The 18485-nt window shown below is 39.8% G+C and overlaps 1 protein-coding gene across 1 annotated transcript in view; it reads right to left on the bottom strand.

Annotated features, from left to right (window-relative positions):
- LMBR1 (limb development membrane protein 1) overlaps positions 1–18485 on the bottom strand; it is a gene marked incomplete at its 5' end in the record, with an annotated part of 146839 nt that overhangs the window by 109319 nt on the left and 19035 nt on the right. The window contains one exon of the mRNA XM_084620662.1: positions 3662–3734. Within this exon, the coding sequence (XP_084476788.1) occupies positions 3662–3734 (73 nt within the window). The remainder of the gene's footprint in view (positions 1–3661; positions 3735–18485) is intronic.

Below are 18485 nucleotides of genomic sequence, written 5' to 3'. Positions count from 1 at the left end.
AAAAGTTGCATGGTGTAGACAAGACCTAAGGGTTACCTCTTTGATGGCTTGTAAGATTAAATTAGTGTGTTTGGAGGATAGTCATGACAGGAAATTCCTTTCTACATCACTACTCTTCCTTAAAATTACAAACAGCCTTCAAACAAGTTGAGGGGAAAATGGGTTTGAATACATCGTAAGAATACAGGCTAAAAATACACAAGAAACACCCAGTCTTGGAAAAACAGTTGTGAATTTTATATGCAGTGAAAAACAGCACACACATGTACAACAGTAATAACCTGTCTTTGACTACCAGAGGTGATACCAGCACCTCTCACCTAGTCTTAATTCCTCCATGAGCCTCTGGGTTTCTCTTCTGGCATTTTAGAGAATTTTCCTTCTCTTATCCCTTAGGTATTCCTCCTATTTATGATGGGCTGCCACTCAGCTTGGAATCTTTACTTCTTTCTTGTTCTCCTTCATAACCTTATGAACAGCCACAGCCCCCTTTTTATGATGTGGCCTCCAGAAATGAAATTCCACTTTCAAGTCAGTTTTTTTTTCTATCCCCTTCAAGTTTTCCATGTTGCCCATCCTGCATTGTGAATTATTTTCCAGGCAAAAGAATGCACAAAACCTGTCCACAGCAGACCTGAATACATTTCCAAATTTGGATGTGTCCAGTAACAGGCTTGCTTCACACTCCGACAAAAGAATTCCATGCAAGTAGCGTGTATAGCCTCTGTGCTCTTGACAGGGCAATCATTACATTAGGACCTGGTCTCCCAAAATTAAATACAGACAGTTATTTATGCTTAAAAGAAAGCCATGGCCCAATCCTCAACAGCTTGTGGTAGAAGTGGCAAGCAAGTTAATAAAGGAAAAAAATTTGAGTTCTTTTGTCTGAGATGAAACTATTACAACTATCAAACTGCTCATTGGTACAACTGTACAATCATGACTTTGGAGTTTCCAATTTTGATTGCTTATCCAGGCAACTTTAATTTTCTATAAATGTATATCTTCCTATGGAATTAATATAAAAATAATTCAGCTTGCGGACATTTGGTAGGTTCTTTTGATTGTTGCAGGAAAGTGTTTTGAGTTAAAGAGTCCTTTGTGTAATGACAAAGATGCTAAAGTTGACTTCTACCTGCATGTAAATTAACAATTACGTATTTAGAACTACATAGCATATTCTTCAATTTCAACCAAAACTCTGACATAAAACAACTGTCTGCAAACTGTTTCCTATGGGGCATCTCTTAAATGAAAGGATTTTTGTAAAGGGCACAGGAAGGAAAAATTTGCTGGAAGTTGTAAGGATCTATTTTATGTTTTTGCAGCACATGGAATAGTCATCCAGTCAGTATGTTGTTACTGTCCTTAAAGCTGGTATAAGAAGTACGCAAACACAATCAACTCAGAGGAGCACTAGATAGTGGTCTCTGGCTGATTAAATTAGGCAGAAAAGGAGGGCAAGCCCATCTGTAAGCCTTTTTGTGCTTTCACAACACCCATTTTGAGAGAGATACAGTAGCTTGTAAAAACAGTAAAGGAAAGAAATTACTACACTGGAAAGACTTGAAAATGAAAGATCTACAGGAATCCTAGTGAAGACATTCAGCCAGAGTGGAAGCCGTCTTCCAATACTCAAGCTGCCCTTTGGCTAGGCTTAGTATCCATGATGCAAAGTGTTGCAGTCACAGACTAGTAAACCCTTCTTCTGAATGAAACCTAACAAGAAAATTCAGGGCTGTGGAGCAGCGTTAAGCAATTGGCTATGTTTGCCCTTTCGCACTGGCTACCTGAACTGTTAAGAGAAGCGTGCATGTAGCTGGCATCATCCTGAGGAATACAGTTTTCTCACCGATGATTTTTAAATCAAGATTGGATGTTTTTCTAAAGGATATGCTCTAGGACAGTGGTTCTCAACCAGGGATAAACATAACCCCTGTCGGTAAGCAGAGATCTTCCAGGGGGTAAATCAACTTCTCCAGATCTTTGTCTAGTTTTACAACAGTCTACATAAAAAGCACTAACAAAATCAGTACAAACTATAATTTCATACAGACAAAATGAGAAAGTAAGCAATTTTTCAGTAATAGTGTGCTGTGACACATTTGTAGTTTTAGGTGTGATTTTGTAAGGAAGTAGTTTTTAAGTGAGGTGAAACTTGGGGGTATGCAAGATGAATCAGACTTCTGAAAGGGGTACAGTAGTCTGTAAAGGTTGAGAACCACTGCTCTAGAAATTAATTTGAGAAAGTTCTATGCCTGTGCTATACAGGACATTAGACTAGATGATCACAAAGGTCCCTTTTCACCTTAGAATCTATGATCTATTATTTCCTTCAAGGACGGGGGACAAGGAGGGTGGTTTTGTAGGAAACAGGTTTAGGAAGAATGCTGAAATAGATCTGCTTCTGAGCACTGGGGCCACTAAAATCAAGACTTCTTTTAAAAGAAAGCCACTACTTCCCTCTACAAACCCAGCAGGTAAGGTGTGTAGCCCAGTGGGCCAGCTTACTTCTATTATATTCACTGCTTTGCATTAAATTCTGCTTTATTATATTTAGCAGTAATGCACGGAACCTACAGACTTGTATCCTGTAAGACACTGGCCTCAGCAGTTAGCATGAGGCTTGAGGCCTACAAACTTTGGCATACATAAACTTAGGTAAGCCACAAGTTTTGGGGAACTGGAAGTAGAATGTAAGGGGGAATTCTGTCCATAATGACATCAGCCAACCATAGAAACATGAACTAACACCAGCTTCTGGAAGGTTTTGGACAGAACATCTGACCGCAAGAGTGCCATGGCAATGAACTGACGTATATGATAATGGGCTGAAATCATAAATATACTAATCTATAGAAGGAGGACACCTTAACATTGGTAAGGGGAGGAAATACAAATAACGAAGAGGGGAGAAAGCCCTACTGAATATGCATTAGACATGGTAACGTGAGCGTAGGAGAGGGAGAGATGTAGCCCTGGAAGGGGCCAGAACGATGGCAACTGGTGAAGATGAGGAAGGCGACAGTGCTGAGGAAGATAATGGCTAACATTTCAGATTGTTCTGCAAGGGATGGTGTGAGTATGGATGTTCAGATGTACTTTTGTATTATCTCTATCTACTTTACGGAGTTAGAATGTGTGTGACTTAGCTAAATGTATTAATACATTTTTTATTTGCAAATATAGAAGAGTTCCTATAGTTTGGCTGTTGCACCTGTGCATATCAGGGTTCCCAACTATATAATAACTGTAATAATATGGGGCCTGATCTTGGGAAAAGAACCTATCTAGCCTTAAAGTGATAACTGGGGATTTTTATTCATAATCTGTAGATCAATCTAAGCATCTTAAAGTTCAAAGTTTGGTATTAGGGACCCAAGCTGGAGGCTGCCTATAGGTTTCCAATTCAGAATCATAAGAACTCAGGTGAGAAGAAAGAATAAGGGAGCTGAAGGCAGGAGGAGAAGGGAGTAGGTGGCAGCTTTGAAATGTCCCTTCTCTCCCCTCCCAAATTTGGTCAAGTGACATTTAAAAATAATATAGTTAGTCAGTGAGGTGACAAGAACGGGCACCACTATTCTACAGCAATTCTCTTTGGGGAAAAAAGTTATACCCTACTCATTTTTTAAATCAAAATCAAAATTTAAAAACTACTTACCTGTTTTCCTTTTGTATCTTGTGATTACGAAATAGGAAACTATATAGAGAACAGCAAATAGGAGAAAACAAATCTGAAAAAAAGAAGTTTCATTTAATTAGGTTAATGAAAAGTCTGGATTATATTGTGCATTTATCAGCTACCCAAAACTGAAACTAAATTCTAATCAAACAGCAAATAAGTGCTATACTTAAAATTGTGTTTTACTCTTGAGATTTCTCCATGTGCTTTAGAGCTCAATTAATAAATGCAACTCAGTTTACTTTGTCGACTATATCAATTTGCTACATTTTTCAATAAATGACGATTAAACTCCAAATAAATTCAAATGCTAGAGCCAAATGTTTAAAGGGTTAGTGCATCAACTCATTTCCAAAAATCCAACTTTAACGCATGAAACTGTTGCAGGTGAAGAAGTCTGATGTCTTTCTACTCCTCAGCAGGTACCAGTCAGCATCATAAAGCCTCCAGCTAATTTGAAAAAGTTGATCAGGATCACTGGTCCCATGCACCAGAAAGGCCCATGATCAATTTAGCAGAATGCTGTAAATCCGGATTAAATTTCACTGGCAGAGCTTATATGAGATCTCTGCACACAAAGCTTGATCCTGCTCGTTGGTTATCCTCATCATCTTCATGAGCAACCAAATTAACCCAGAATTGGAGAAACAAAATCTGAGTTCCTGCTGCTCTTCCAAAAATGGAAGTCAATTTTGAAAGTCAAGCATTATTTGTAGAGCATAAATGTTAAAAAACACTTTTGCTTATAAAATGTATTACTCCAACATTCTATAAATGTTACTTATTGTGTTTTGTATCTGTTTGCCTGTGAAAATAAAAATGTAAAGTGATATTTAAACTTAACTGATTAATGTACTTTGTCAGTTAGTGCAATACTGTTCTTCGTATGTACCTACATATTATAATAGCCCCTTAAATCAACTGGCAATGTGTATTAAAAACATGAAAGTGAGTTTGAAGATCCATAAACTTCAAGGCACATTATCCCTTCAGACATTCCGGGGTTGTTACTATTTATTTTTGTGAATATGTATTAAACAAACACCTAGCTAAATCATAGCAGACACAGTACAGTTATCCAAATGAATATTGAAAGAAATATGCTATTAAGTGTAAATTGACTCATATAAAGCCCACTTTGCTCCTTAACCCATAAAATAGTTTTTGAAATTGATCTACTTGTGTCTATGAAATGTAATATTAGCACAAGAAATCTGTCTTGCTTAGAGCTGAGCTTTAACCTGCATTAGTCACCAACTGAGGTTTGTGAAACAAGTCTGTCCTACAAAGACAGACAAATGCTAAACTGCTTCTCCAGATAGTACTCTTAAAGGCAGCAAGTGTTAAACTGACTATCAGCTTAAATCTAGAATGAAAAAAGCTATTAGAGATGGGAGAACAAAAAAGGGCACAGAAATCATGTTGGGATGAAATTTAAAATATCTGACCTAATCCAGTTCAGAAGGGAAAGGTGGATACTGCTTTATCAGAAAGGATGCACAAAGAAATAGTAAAATCATGACAGGAAATATTAATAAAAACGTAACAGACAGAGAAACTCATCCTATGAGTTATGGGTTACTAGGAATTTATACCAGGTTCACCACTGTGGGATCTAGGTGTCTGTAACTGTAGACCTCTCATTGTATTCAGTGATGTAGTAGCTGTGTCGGTCCTAGGATATTCAAGAGATAAGGTGGGTGAGGTAATATCTTTTATTGGCCCAACTTCTGTCAGAGAGAGAATGAGAGAGAAACTTTCAAGCTTACACAGAGCTCTTCTCAGGTATGGGAAATTTACTCAGAGCGTACGGTATGTCTCCACTGCAAATAGAAACCTACAGCTAACACATGCCAGCTGACTTTGGCTCTTGGTGCTTGGGCTAAGGGGGTGTTTAACTGCCATGTAGACATTCTGGCTTGGGCTGGAGCCCAGGCTCTAGGACCCTGAAAAGTAGGAGGTCTTATAGCCCACATTCCAGCTCAAGTGTCTACACCACAATTAAACAGCTCCTTAGCCAGACCCCGGTGAGCCCAAGTCAGCTGGCATGGGCCAGTTGCAGATGTCTAATTGAAGTATAGATGTACCAGGAGTGTCACAGCTGAATACAAGGTGGAACAGATTGTTTAGCATAAGTAGCTGCCATATATTTCAAGGGACCATTCAAGGTGAAGTGGCCCATTAACACTCCTCCAGTCACATGGAGAAAAGGAAGGAGAGGGGAGGAAGCAACTGTGAGGGCATTATTAGTGAGTTAAAGATTGTTGTAATAAGTCATAAGTCCTGTGAGACTATTCAGTCCATTATTTTTAGGGTCTAGCCAAGTTATGAATTTAAATTCCCAGACTCATCTTTTGAAAGTGTTGAGCAGGTTTCCTTTAAGGATGAGGACTGATATAGAGCAATCACTTTGTGAAAAGTGTTCACCATGGTGATGTGGTGGTTTTGTCGTTTATCATTTTTCTGTGAGTTCATTTGAGAGCATATTGATTGTCTGGTTTCACCCACATAGTTGCTATTTAAACATTTAGTGCACTGGATTAGGTACACATGTGGTGATAGGCACGTGTAGGACCCACGGATCTTGAAAGGTGTATTGTGGAGGGTGTTGATCATTGTGGTAGTAGACATGTGTCTTCAGGTTTTGCACCTGTTGTTCTTGCAGGGTTTAGTGCTGCTTTGAGTTGGTGTGTCCTAATCTGTGGGGAGCTTGCTTCTGATAAATTTGGCGAGGTTGGGGGATTGTTTCAAGGTCAGGAGAGGAGGTTCAGGAAAGATTTCTTTCCGGATTGGGTCCCCATCGAGTATGGATTGTAATTGTTTGATAATACCCCTTTGTGATCCATCTCTTGCTCCAGGAACTATCCTATATTCACCAGTTAACCATTAATCAATCTGCATCAGTTAACAAAACAATTCATAATGCTTGCCCTAAGTCACGTTTCTGACCAAAAAGCCAGAAGTTCATAACTTCACTAGTTTCCAAAATAAAAAGTTGACACGTTTGAAAAGTGGTGCAGCAAGAACACAGCAACAGAAGTAAATCTGATTCATGTTACACTTCTGATACACCTGAGTTCTCTCTCGAAGATACAACAGCAGGTACTTTATGCGTTGCAGATTCAGCTCCTTTGGTCTTTTCCCTCTCTCCATAAGCAAAACACTAAATTGTGATTGTTCAGGGCTACTGGCAACTGAAGTGTAGTTTATCTGGTTAATAAGAAGGTTAAGTTATGACTTCTGCTTTAAGATTGGTTCCAGTTAGCTATGCTGTCACCTGGTGGATTATTCTGACTATGTCTGAACTCTGATGACCAGTCAGATCAATGACCAAATCAGCACCCTGCAAACTGGATTTTCGGCATACTGCAAGTGGTTTAGCTCCTCTTATCCTGTGCAAAGTGTTTCTAACTAATAGAACTGTTCTGGGATTTGTTATGTGTAGGCTTAGCAAAATTTGGAGTTTTTATAATTTCTATGGATAATAATGATTTTTTTAGCTTTTTTTCAGTTTTTAGTTGCAGGAAATTATGGGGTGTCAGACAATTATTTAATTACAGCAAATGTTGAGATTCAAAAATGTAAAGCTTTATAACCTTTAAAACACAAATTGTCAACACCAATTCATATCAAGATATACAAAGAAAAAAAATCACTAAATGAAACTAAACTTCTCAAGCAGCATTTCTCTTAATATTTGCCTATTTGTAAATCTCAATCATCATCAATGGAAATATTTTATCATTGGTTTGTGTATGTGTGGTGAAACTGACTTTTACTGACATTTACCAAGAAAAATCTAATCCTTCCAAGCCTAGTGATGTGAAACTAAGACTACATTTGGCCAGAGAACTGAAAACTCAAAATTAAATGTGGGATTGAAGCTATGAAATGAGTGCATGGTTTTGCACAGCTATACCACAAAATCAGGTGAAAGAGATTACAACTAAGCTTCAGTTGGAATTCTGAATGCAAAAATGCAAATAAAAACTTGGAGGCAATGATGCAAACTCACAGACAGACCAAAGAAAAATGTTTGCATGAACTTCTGCAAGCCAGACTGCTGAATTTTGTGCAAGCTCTTGAGGCTACTTCCTGACAGAAGTGGCATACTATGGAGACTGAGGACTTGACTTGCTCCTTCAGGCAATTCGCCCACAGGTGCAGCTGTGGAGGAAACTCACCAACAAAGGGAGGGCAGGCAGAGATCCCACTCATCCTCCCCTAGGCTTCTAGTTAGAGACTGGAACAGGAAGTGTTTTTATGCTCCTGCCTAGGCTATTTGGAGATACACTAAATTAGCACATTTCCTAGATGTCCTGTCCCCAACTTTCCTCCAGAGCCAGGCATACCCACCTTTGGAGCTATACCAGACAGCTGTGGGCCTTCCTGTAAGGATGTGGTTGTGGGCAGCTGACATCCTGCAACCAATTTCCAAGAGAATTTTTTGTGCATCCAAAGGCTAGCAGCTGCAGTTCTGATATCAGAAGCAACATACAGATAAATGACTATGGCTCAGAACCCTTCTCTCAGTGGCCCGCTGAACGATGGGCATTTCATCATAACTTTCAGAATTATCCCGTTAGGGTCAGCCTCAGCAGTGATCTTTCCATGTTCAATAACTGGAAATATTCTGCACTGTGCAATTAATGACAGTGCATCAGGTAAACCAACTTAATATTAATAACTCTGGAGAACAGTTTTTTTAATGATATTTCCCTGACTTGCTTTAGGCTAGTCCACATATGTTGTTTTGCATACTTCAGATAGAAAACAAGAAAGAGCATCAATGAACTTGCCTAGATCAGAAGTTCCCAAACTGGAGGAATGCTGGGGGGGGGGGGGGGCGGGGAGGATAACAAGCCTGGGTCAGCCCACATGGAGGGGCAGAAAGGGAATGCCTCCCAGCCCCCACTACCCCCAGCTCCGCTATGACCCCAGCCCCGCTATGACCCCAGCCCCAGCCCCAACCTCAGGGACGGGGCTGGAAGCGGAGCCGCACCCGTCCACAGGCCCAGCTGTGGTTCTGCCCCGCCCACAGCCCCACTCCTGGCCCCAGACCCACCCCCAGCTGCAGTCCCAGCCTCGGCCCCCTAACCCCTGTCCACAGATGTAAGTACCTGAACTTTATTCCACATGTACAATAGCTATTGCTAACTCTTAAGACCTTAACTTTTTAAATATCAGAAACACTTTGGTCCAGGATGTGAATTTCAGTTAAAATTTGAAGTTCACCACTTTCATATATTTATATGCATTACACAAGTTGTTTTATCTCAAGTTTAACAGATATTTTAGATCTCTATTACATCCAAAAAACTATGTTAAAAGAGCATTAAAGTTGCATTTTTCTGGAAAGCAGTGACTATGAAATGAATTTAGGGGTTATAGTGGACGAACAACTGAACATATACTCCCAGTACAATGCTGTAACAAAGGGGACTAATAGGTTCCTCGGATGTACTCACAGATTTTAAGGCCAGAAGGGACCACTGATCATCTAGTCTGACCTACTGCCCAACACAGACCATACGACTTCCCTGAATTAATTCCTATTTGAATTAGGCCTTCTTCTTTAGGGAAAAATCATCCAATCTTGACTTCAATATTGCCAGAAACAGAGAATCCACTACAAACGTTGGAAGGCTGTTCAAAAGGTTAACCCTCACTGTTAATATACTTCTTATTTCTAGTCTGAATCTGTCTAGCTTCAACTTCCAGCCACTGGACCTTGTTATACCTCTGTCTGCTAGACAGGGGACTAGTTAATGCAAATCCCTAATGCAGGTATCAAGTTTGAGGAAGTTTCACCTCCTGAGGGAAACAGCATATACTGGTCTGACCTCATTCAAGAGGCCTGGCAAACAAACAACTGCCAACTGTATAAAGAGACAGCCCCAATCTGGGAGAAGTGTCACTTATACCCAATCCAAAAACTGACATGAAACTGTGACCATGAGAATCAGGCCCTGCAAAAAGGATCTAAATTGTTTTATTCCCACAGGGGGCCCCAAGGGAAGATTTTGCCCTGGAACAATGTTGAGTATGTCATTACCCAATTATCCCTTTTTGACTACAGGTACAACATTAGCTTTCTTCCAGTCCTCTGGAACTTCCCCAGTGCTCCAAAGACTTATAAAAAAAAAATCAACATTAACAGTCCAGACAGCTCCTTGGCCAGTGATTTTAAAACTCTTGGAGGCAAGTTATCCAGACCTCCTGATATTAAAAAGTCTAACTTTAGTAGATGCTGCTTAACATCCTCCTCAGATACTGTTGGAATAAAACTATGTCATCATCATATGATATGGATACATATGGTGTTTTCACAAATATAAAACAAATATTTAAACCCTTCTGCCTTTTCTGCATTATTATTAATAGTTCTACCATTTCCATCTAGTAATGGACCAATAGAAGATGTTTGGATTTCTTTTGGTTCTAGTACACTTAAAAACTCCTCCTCATTGTCCTTAACTCTGCTGACCATAGATTTCTTGTGTTTCCTTTTGCTTCCATTATCAATTTTCTACAATTCCTAGCCCTGATTTATATTCATTGCTATTTATTTCCCCTTTTCCTTTTTTTTTAAATGGCAGATTTCATTTGCCCTCTAAAATAGGCCTGTTTTTTAATCAATGTAGTTTTCTCTCTCAATTGTGGCTTTTCAAGAATCTCACAAAATGTTCTTAAACAGTTCCCAACTATATTCACATTCTCTATTTAAGTTCTCTCTAAGCTAATTTGTATAATTTGTTTTCTTCTTTATGAAATTTGGCCATTTTAAAGCATCAGATTTGATTTGGACTTTACATGTGGGTTGGACATTATGTGCAAACAAAATAATCAAGTCATGATCACTAGCACCTATACAACCAATAATTTTTAGTTCTGTGCAGCTTATAGGCACATATGCACGCGAGCACACACACTACAGACAGGTTCTTAAGGAGTCAGTCATACTGTTCTCGTGTGATTTGATGGTCTGTACCAGACACCAACTAATACCCCTATCTTGTTATTTGTCTGTTAGAACACTGATCCATAAAAACTGATTTTGTGACCCTAAGAGTCCCTCAATTCCAGTTGGCACTGAGGGGCTCTTAGGGTCATACTTCACCTCTTACAATGACGCAGTAGGGTCAGGCACTGGCTGATCCATAGGCACTGAATCAGAACCCTCTTTTCTGCACAGGTCATCTGCTACTGTATTTTCCTTCCCCTCAACATACACAATTTCCATGTCATAGTCTTGGACCATCATGCTCCATCACAGCAGTTTGGAAGTGGAGCCTCTGATTCTGTGTAATCAAACTAAGAGAGACTGGTCAATTAGAACCCTGATTTTTTCTGGTAAAGGGACAGGGTCTTAACTGGTTGATTGCCCATACAATGGCATAACACACATTTTCTCTGACACAGTAATTCTGTTTGGTGGGTGTCAAGTTTCTTACTTAAGAAAGCAGTGAGATGCTTTTTGTTATTTTCCCATGACTGCATTAATACCACACTTAAATCAATGTCTAAAGCATCAATAAATAGTGCAAACATTTTGTCAAAATCTAGACCGGCAAGAACAGGCTTTTCTGAAAAGATTTTCTTTACCTTACCAAAACCCTCTTGACAAGCCTTTCTCCACACAACTCTGTTTGGCTGTTTCTTTATGAACATGTTTGTGACAGCAGACACAGTGTCCCTGAACCCATGCACAAATTGGCAGTAACAGTTAACCCCCACCTATGAAAGACTGCACCTGCTTCTACATCTGGGGTGTGGCCCAATTAATAACAACTTCTCTTTTACAGAATTGGGCAAGATATGCTCTCTCCCTACTAAATGTCCCAAATAAGGAACTTTGGCTGCTCCTATTTTACGTTCAGATGCCTTTACAGTAAGACCTGCATCTTTGAGTTTTGATAATATAAATAACCAAGTGTTCCTTGTAATCTGACCAAGAGTCACTAAATACTGCTATATCAATATAAACTCATGTAAAGCCTTGTAATCTACTTAACACGTGGTTGACAAGCCTCTGAAAAGTGACTTCTCCATCAATTAATCCAAAATGTAACATTTTAAACTCAAAGGCTCAGATCAGTACTAAAAGTGGATTTATTCTGTGCATCACTGTTTAAAGGCATCTGCCAATAACTTTTAACTAAGTCAAAAGAAAAGGAGTACTTGGCACCTTATAGACTAACCAATTTATTTGAGCATAAGCTTTCATGAGCTACAGCTCACTTCATCGGATGCATACTGTGGAAAGTATAGAAGTTCTTATTATATACACAAAGCATGAAAAAATGGGTGTTTACTACTACAAAAGGTTTTCTCTCCCCCCACCTCACTCTCCTGCTGGTAACAGCTTATCTAAAGTGATCACTCTCCTTACACTGTGTATGATAATCAAGTTGGGCGATTTCCAGCACAAATCCAGGGTTTAAGAAGGACGTCTTGGGGGGAAAACAAGGGGAAATAAGTTACCTTGCATAATGACTTGGCCACTCCCAGTCTCTATTCAAGTCTAACTTGTATCTAATTTGCAAATGAATTCCAATTCAACAGTCTCTCGCTGGAGTCTGGTTTTGAAGTTTTTCTGTTGTAATATCGCAACTTTCATGTCTGTAATCGTGTGACCAGAGAGATTGAAGTGTTCTCCGACTGGTTTATGAATGTTATAGTTCTTGACATCTGATGTGTGTCCATTTATTCTTTTATGTAGAGACTGTCCAGTTTGACCAATGTACATGGCAGAGGGGCATTGCTGGCACATGATTGCATACATCACATTGGTGGATGTGCAGGTGAACGAGCCTCTGATAGTGTGGCTGATGTTATTAGACCCTGTGATGGTGTCCCCTGAATAGGTATGTGGGCACAGTTGGCAACGGGCTTTGTTGCAAGGATAGGTTCCTGGGTTAGTGGTTCTGTTGCGTGGTATGTGGTTGCTGGTGAGTATTTGCTTCAGGTTGGGGGGCTGTCTGTAGGCAAGGACTGACCTGTCTCCCAAGATTTGTGAGAGTGTTGGGTCATCCTTCAGGATAGGTTGTAGATCCTGAATAATGTGTTGGAGGGGTTTTAGTTGGGGGCTGAAGGTGACGGCTAGTGGCGTTCTGTTATTTTCTTTGTTAGGCCTGTCCTGTAGTAGGTGACTTCTGGGAACTCTTCTGGCTCTATCAATCTGTTTCTTCACTTCCGCAGGTGGGTATTGTAGTTGTAAGAATGCTTGATAGAGATCTTGTAGGTGTTTGTCTCTGTCTGAGGGGTTGGAGCAAATGCGGTTGTATCGCAGAGCTTGGCTGTAGACAATGGATTGTGTGGTGTGGTCAGGGTGAAAGCTGGAGGCATGTAGGTAGGAATAGCGGTCAGTAGGTTTCCGGTATAGGGTGGTGTTTATGTGACCATCGTTTATTAGCACTGTAGCATCCAGGAAGTGGATCTCTTGTGTGGACTGGACCAGGCTGAGGTTGATGGTGGGATGGAAATTGTTGAAATCATGGTGGAATTCCTCAAGGGCTTCTTTTCCATGGGTCCAGATAATGAAGATGTCATCAATATAGCGCAAGTAGATTAGGGCATTAGGGGACAAGAGCTGAGGAAGCGTTGTTCTAAGTCAGCCATAAAAATGTTGGCATACTGTGGGGCCATGCGGGTACCCATAGCAGAGCCACTGATCTGAAGGTATACATTGCCCCAAAGTCACAAAGTTCAGCCATCAGGTTAGCCGTGACATTATCGGGGATAGTGTTCTTGACGGCTTGTAGTCCATCTTTGTGTGGAATGTTGGTGTAGAGGGCTTCTACATCCATAGTGGCCAGGACGGCGTTATCAGGAAGATCACTGATGGATTGTAGTTTCCTCAGGAAGTCAGTGGTGTCTCGAAGGTAGCTGGGAGTGCTGGTAGCATAGGGCCTGAGGAGGGAGTCTACATAGCCAGACAATCCTGCTGTCAGGGTGCCAATGCCTGAGACGATGGGGCGCCCAGGATTTCCAGGTTTATGGATCTTGGGTAGTAGATAGAATATCCCAGGTCGGGGTTCCAGCGGTGTGTCTGTGCGGATTTGATCTTTTGCTTTTTCAGGGAGTTTCTTGAGCAAATGCTGTAGTTTCTTTTGGTAACTCTCAGTGCATTCAGAGGGTAATGGCTTGTAGAAAGTGGTTTTGGAGAGCTGCCAAGCAGCCTCTTGTTCATATTCCGACCTATTCATGATGACAACAGCACCTCCTTTGTCAGCTTTTTTGATTATGATGTCAGAGTTGTTTCTGAGGCTGTGGATGGCATTGTGTTCTGCACAGCTGAGGTTGTGGGACAAGTGATGCTGCTTTTCTACAATTTCAGCCCATGCACCTTTTGTAGTGGTAAACACCCATTTTTTCATGCTTTGTGTATATAAAAAGATCTTCTATACTTTCCACTGTATGCATCCAATGAAGTGAGCTGTAGCTCACGAAAGCTTATGCTCAAATAAATTGGTTAGTCTCTAAGGTGCCACAAGTACTCCTTTTCTTTTTGCGAATACAGCCTAACACGGCTGTTACTCTGAAAACTTTTAACTAAGTCAATCACTTCGATATTTTCTTTTGCCAGAAGTATCTAACATATCATTGATTCTGGGCATAGGATAGGCATCAGGAACTGTGTCAGCATTAAATTTTCTATTGTCAACATAAAATCTCAGGGCATGTCTACACTTACTGGGGATTGATAATGCAGCAATCGATGCACAAGGGGTAATTTAGCAGGTCTAGTGAAGACCCACTAAATTGACAGCAGATCGCTCTCCCATTGACTCCAGCACTCCACCGGAACAAGAGTAAGATAAGTCATCTCTAGCCAACGCAGCGCAGTGTAAACATGTAGCTGGAATTGCGTGACTTAGGTCGACTTACCCCGGTAGTGTAGACAAGGCCTCAGTCTTTTTTTTTTTTTTTTTTTTTTAAAAGGTACAATACAATAGGTGAAGCCCAGGAACTCTCAGACTTTATTTATCCCCATATACAGCATAGTCTATATTTCTGTAAGAAAGCAGGAAAGCTTGTTTTTCTTTTCCAGATTATGAACAAACAGGAAAATGAAGGTGAAGACGACTGAGTTAGCTGCAGAAGCCAATATTTTAAGTTTCTCATGTTGACCTGGCTGACACAGTCAATTTAATTTTAAGTGCGTTTTTTTTTAATATTTCATTTAACTATTTTAGTTAAAAACAATTTTAACAAAAACAAACCTGATTTTAAAAAATTTGAACATGTAACTAAATTCAAAAATTCATATACTTGTTTTGTTAAAATATTATGTTTGCTGTTGAAGAAAAATATCCAGAATACATAACCTTGTTGTTTTAGTTAAATAAAACAATTTAAGTGTCTGTCTGCTGTTCTCCTCCTAATACAGCATGGCAAGAAAATCCTCCAAATATTAATGATTAACCTCTTGAATTAGAGATATTTATGAAGTCATTGGGAAGTGAACTATCTGCTTCAATTACCTTTGGTAAATGAAATAACCAAACAATCATTCATTTTCTGATATAGCTGTAAAACTAATCTGAAAAGTTTTGAAAATAAATTGCTTTAAAAATGTATAGTGTGTACCTTCTAAAAATGAAACCTACATCTATCTCTGAGTTGTGAAGAATATGTATTAAGGTTATAACAACCAACAAGAATGCACTTTTATGTAGAAACCCATGATTAAATCGAGTCTTCCTGACTAGTGATTTAAATCAATTTTACTTAAATCAAATCCACCCTGTGGGGCAATCTTGCTGGTATGTAACCTCATATTCTCCTTCCACAACCTCAAAGTTCCTCTCATGATTTTTGCATTTTATACCTTTCTACAGGGAGCGGTACCAGCACCAACTCCCCCACCTCAAAGGAGCATTTACAATCACTTTGATCATACCATGTCTTCTGTGTGGGCTGGCTATTAGTGAAGTTCGTTTGAACCACTTACATCATGTCCCTTAACTCTTTTCTGAACTTTTTTACATATTCAATCACGGTTTCCCTTCCAGTTCATTACTCCCCTCCCAGAAGTCCTTGATGAGATCTAGGGATTTCCTCACCTTTCTCCCATATATATTAAATGGGGAAAATCCTGTGAATTCTCCCCATAAGGAAACAGATAGGGTGACATTTCACCCTAGTCGTTTGCTCTGTTTGCATACATTGTGAGCATAGATTTTAGTGTCTCATTGAACCTTTCCACCAAAGCATTTTCCTATGGCTGATAGGGAGTAGCCCTCAGAGGTTTCACACCATACATCCTCCATAATTACTGGACAGCTGGGACATAAAATGTGATCCATGATCTGATTAAAATCTCCTTAGGAAAACCCATTTGGCAGAAAATAGTGAAGAGAGCTTTGGCCCCTGTGTCAGCCGCTATATTAGATAGAGCCACGACCTCTGAGTATCTAGTGGCATAGTCCACTATCACCAAAACATATTTCTTCCCCCTTTGGGTAGAACAGGGCATTGGGCCAAGACTGTCCACTGCTACGCTAAAAAATGTCTTTTATTACAGGCAGGGATACAGAGGAGCTTTTCACGGTCCTACAGGCTTTTTCTTCTTCTGGCATAAGTCACAAGATCTGCACTACTCCTTCACCTCATTCTGTATATTTGGTCAATAAAAATTCCTTTTTAATTGCTTGTATGTCCTCTGTGACCCCAAGCGACCATCACAAGGACAGTCATGGGCTAAAAGTATTAACTCCCCACAGTATTTAGCAGGCACAATCAACTGCTTGTAAGGTTTCCCAGAACTTGTATTTTTCTCATATAGGAACTTCCCTGTACAATCTTTCCTCCTAAAAAGAAAACAAAAAAACAAATAAAAAAACCACCCAACATTTTCCATATTTCCCCTAACCAGGATTTCCCTGAGAACGCATCCCCTTATGCTTTCTAGGGTTGTGTCTGCTCTTTATTCCATTGCAAATGCTTGCCTGCTGCTAGCTCTGATGGCTGCTCCAACTACTGGGATTGGCTCCTCCCTTCTTAATTCCTGGAGGCCCACTACCTTCCTCCACTAAACCAGGCTGGGCGTGACCCTTCCCCTTTCAGCTGTTCCTCTTTCTTCACAATTCCCTTCTGGGACCACAAAGTAATAGTCCTTTTTGCTGCAAGTTAATATATTAACTGCTTTGGACATAGTCAATATATCATTACGCACAAGCAGTCCTGCAGGAATGAAATCCAACACACCAACTTTTAAGATGCCTTTTAGATCTTCTGACTACAAGGGAACTTTATTTTAAATATTCCAAGTGCCAGTAGTTTAACATTTTCCCTAGCGAGCATGTCAGATTTTCTTACCATCCCTTCTCATACCAGAGAAATACTACAGCATCTCTCCAACCTTAGCATTCCTTGTCATTCACCTTGGCAGTTTTTAATAAATTCAATATCAACCTTCAATAGATCAAAATTCATCAGGATCTCTCCAGACATCTCAGGAGAGGATGAGGGGGGGAGTTCTGTGGTTATGACAGCCACGTTAACCTGGATTGCACAGGGCGTAGGCTTACTTTCCCTTTGCTTAGGGAAATTGTCCATCAGGTGTTCAGTGGAGTTACGTATGTAGCACCTTCTTGAACAGTCCTCCAATGAAGGGGGTCTGCAAATGTAATTACCATGAGAAGGTCAGTTGTGGGAAAGCGAGAGTCTGGGCTCCCATTTGCCCTACCTTTTCCCAGAAAAGGGAAAGCTTTTGTGCTGAAGACCTGAAGAAGAGCTCTGTGGAGCTCAAAAGCTTGTCTTTTTCATCAACAGAATTTGGTCCAATAAAAGGTATTACTTCACCCAGGTTGTTTCTCTCAATGTTTTCCCTAGTCCTTTATCTGCAATAATTTACAGTTACCAAAAAAAAAAAAACAATTCAAACCACTTCGCTCAGTTCAAAAGTTTGAAGATTTAAAATAAAAACAATTTTCACCCTCAAGAAAAATTTAAACAAGGCTCCCATAGAAACCAAAAAAAGTAATACTGCCCTTGTATTATGACAGTGTTCATAAAAGCCCAATATAACTAACAAAATCAAAAATTACTCAAATAGTAATTCAACAATTAGAATATTTATTTTTAAATTAAAATATTTGATTTCTATATAATTAAGGTATATGGAATGTTAAAACTGGTATAAAAAGAGGAAGGAGGACACTTCAGTCTCTTAAAACAATAAGGTATCAACAGATGGGCCTCAAAGTTGCACAGATTTGTACAGGCAGACCCTTATACCCAGGCAGAGTTCCATGGGAATAAGTATGACTCAACATGAACATAAGGGTCCACTGCAAGGAGTTCTTTGCAGGATCAGGGCTTTAGTTATCAACATACCTCTTCACTCCCCATGTGCCATGCCAAGACTTTCAGGAGCCAGGGCAGGGCACAACATGCTCACAAGGTTTCTTTACTGTAGACTTTTCCTACTCCTATAAGCAAGTGTCCCTTCCCTTCCCTCCCCACCCCTGCCACACACACCCCAACCCATAGCTAAAAGTAGGAAAAAGATGGAGAATATTAATGGCCAGTATCAAATAAATATCACTTGTCTGCAAGATGACCACCACTAACTGGAAACTCAGAACTGACTGGTCTAGTTATAAAACCTTTATTTTCAAATATATATTATAGGGCTTAATCATGTGTGTAAAACAGCAATCTTCAAATGAAAGATGCAATATAGATTAGAAGTACTGTATTCCCTCTCCCCATAGTTTATTCCTATACATATGCTATTTACATTTTGAATATTTAAATTGCTGTGCTGAGCAAAATGACTAGAGTTTTCAAACAG

Source organism: Lepidochelys olivacea (assembly GCF_965140295.1).
Source record: "Lepidochelys olivacea isolate rLepOli2 genome assembly, chromosome: 2".
NCBI lineage: Eukaryota > Metazoa > Chordata > Testudines > Cheloniidae > Lepidochelys > Lepidochelys olivacea.
The sequence above is the reverse complement of the archived record's forward strand: the minus strand, read 5'-3'. Positions and strand labels throughout refer to the sequence as shown.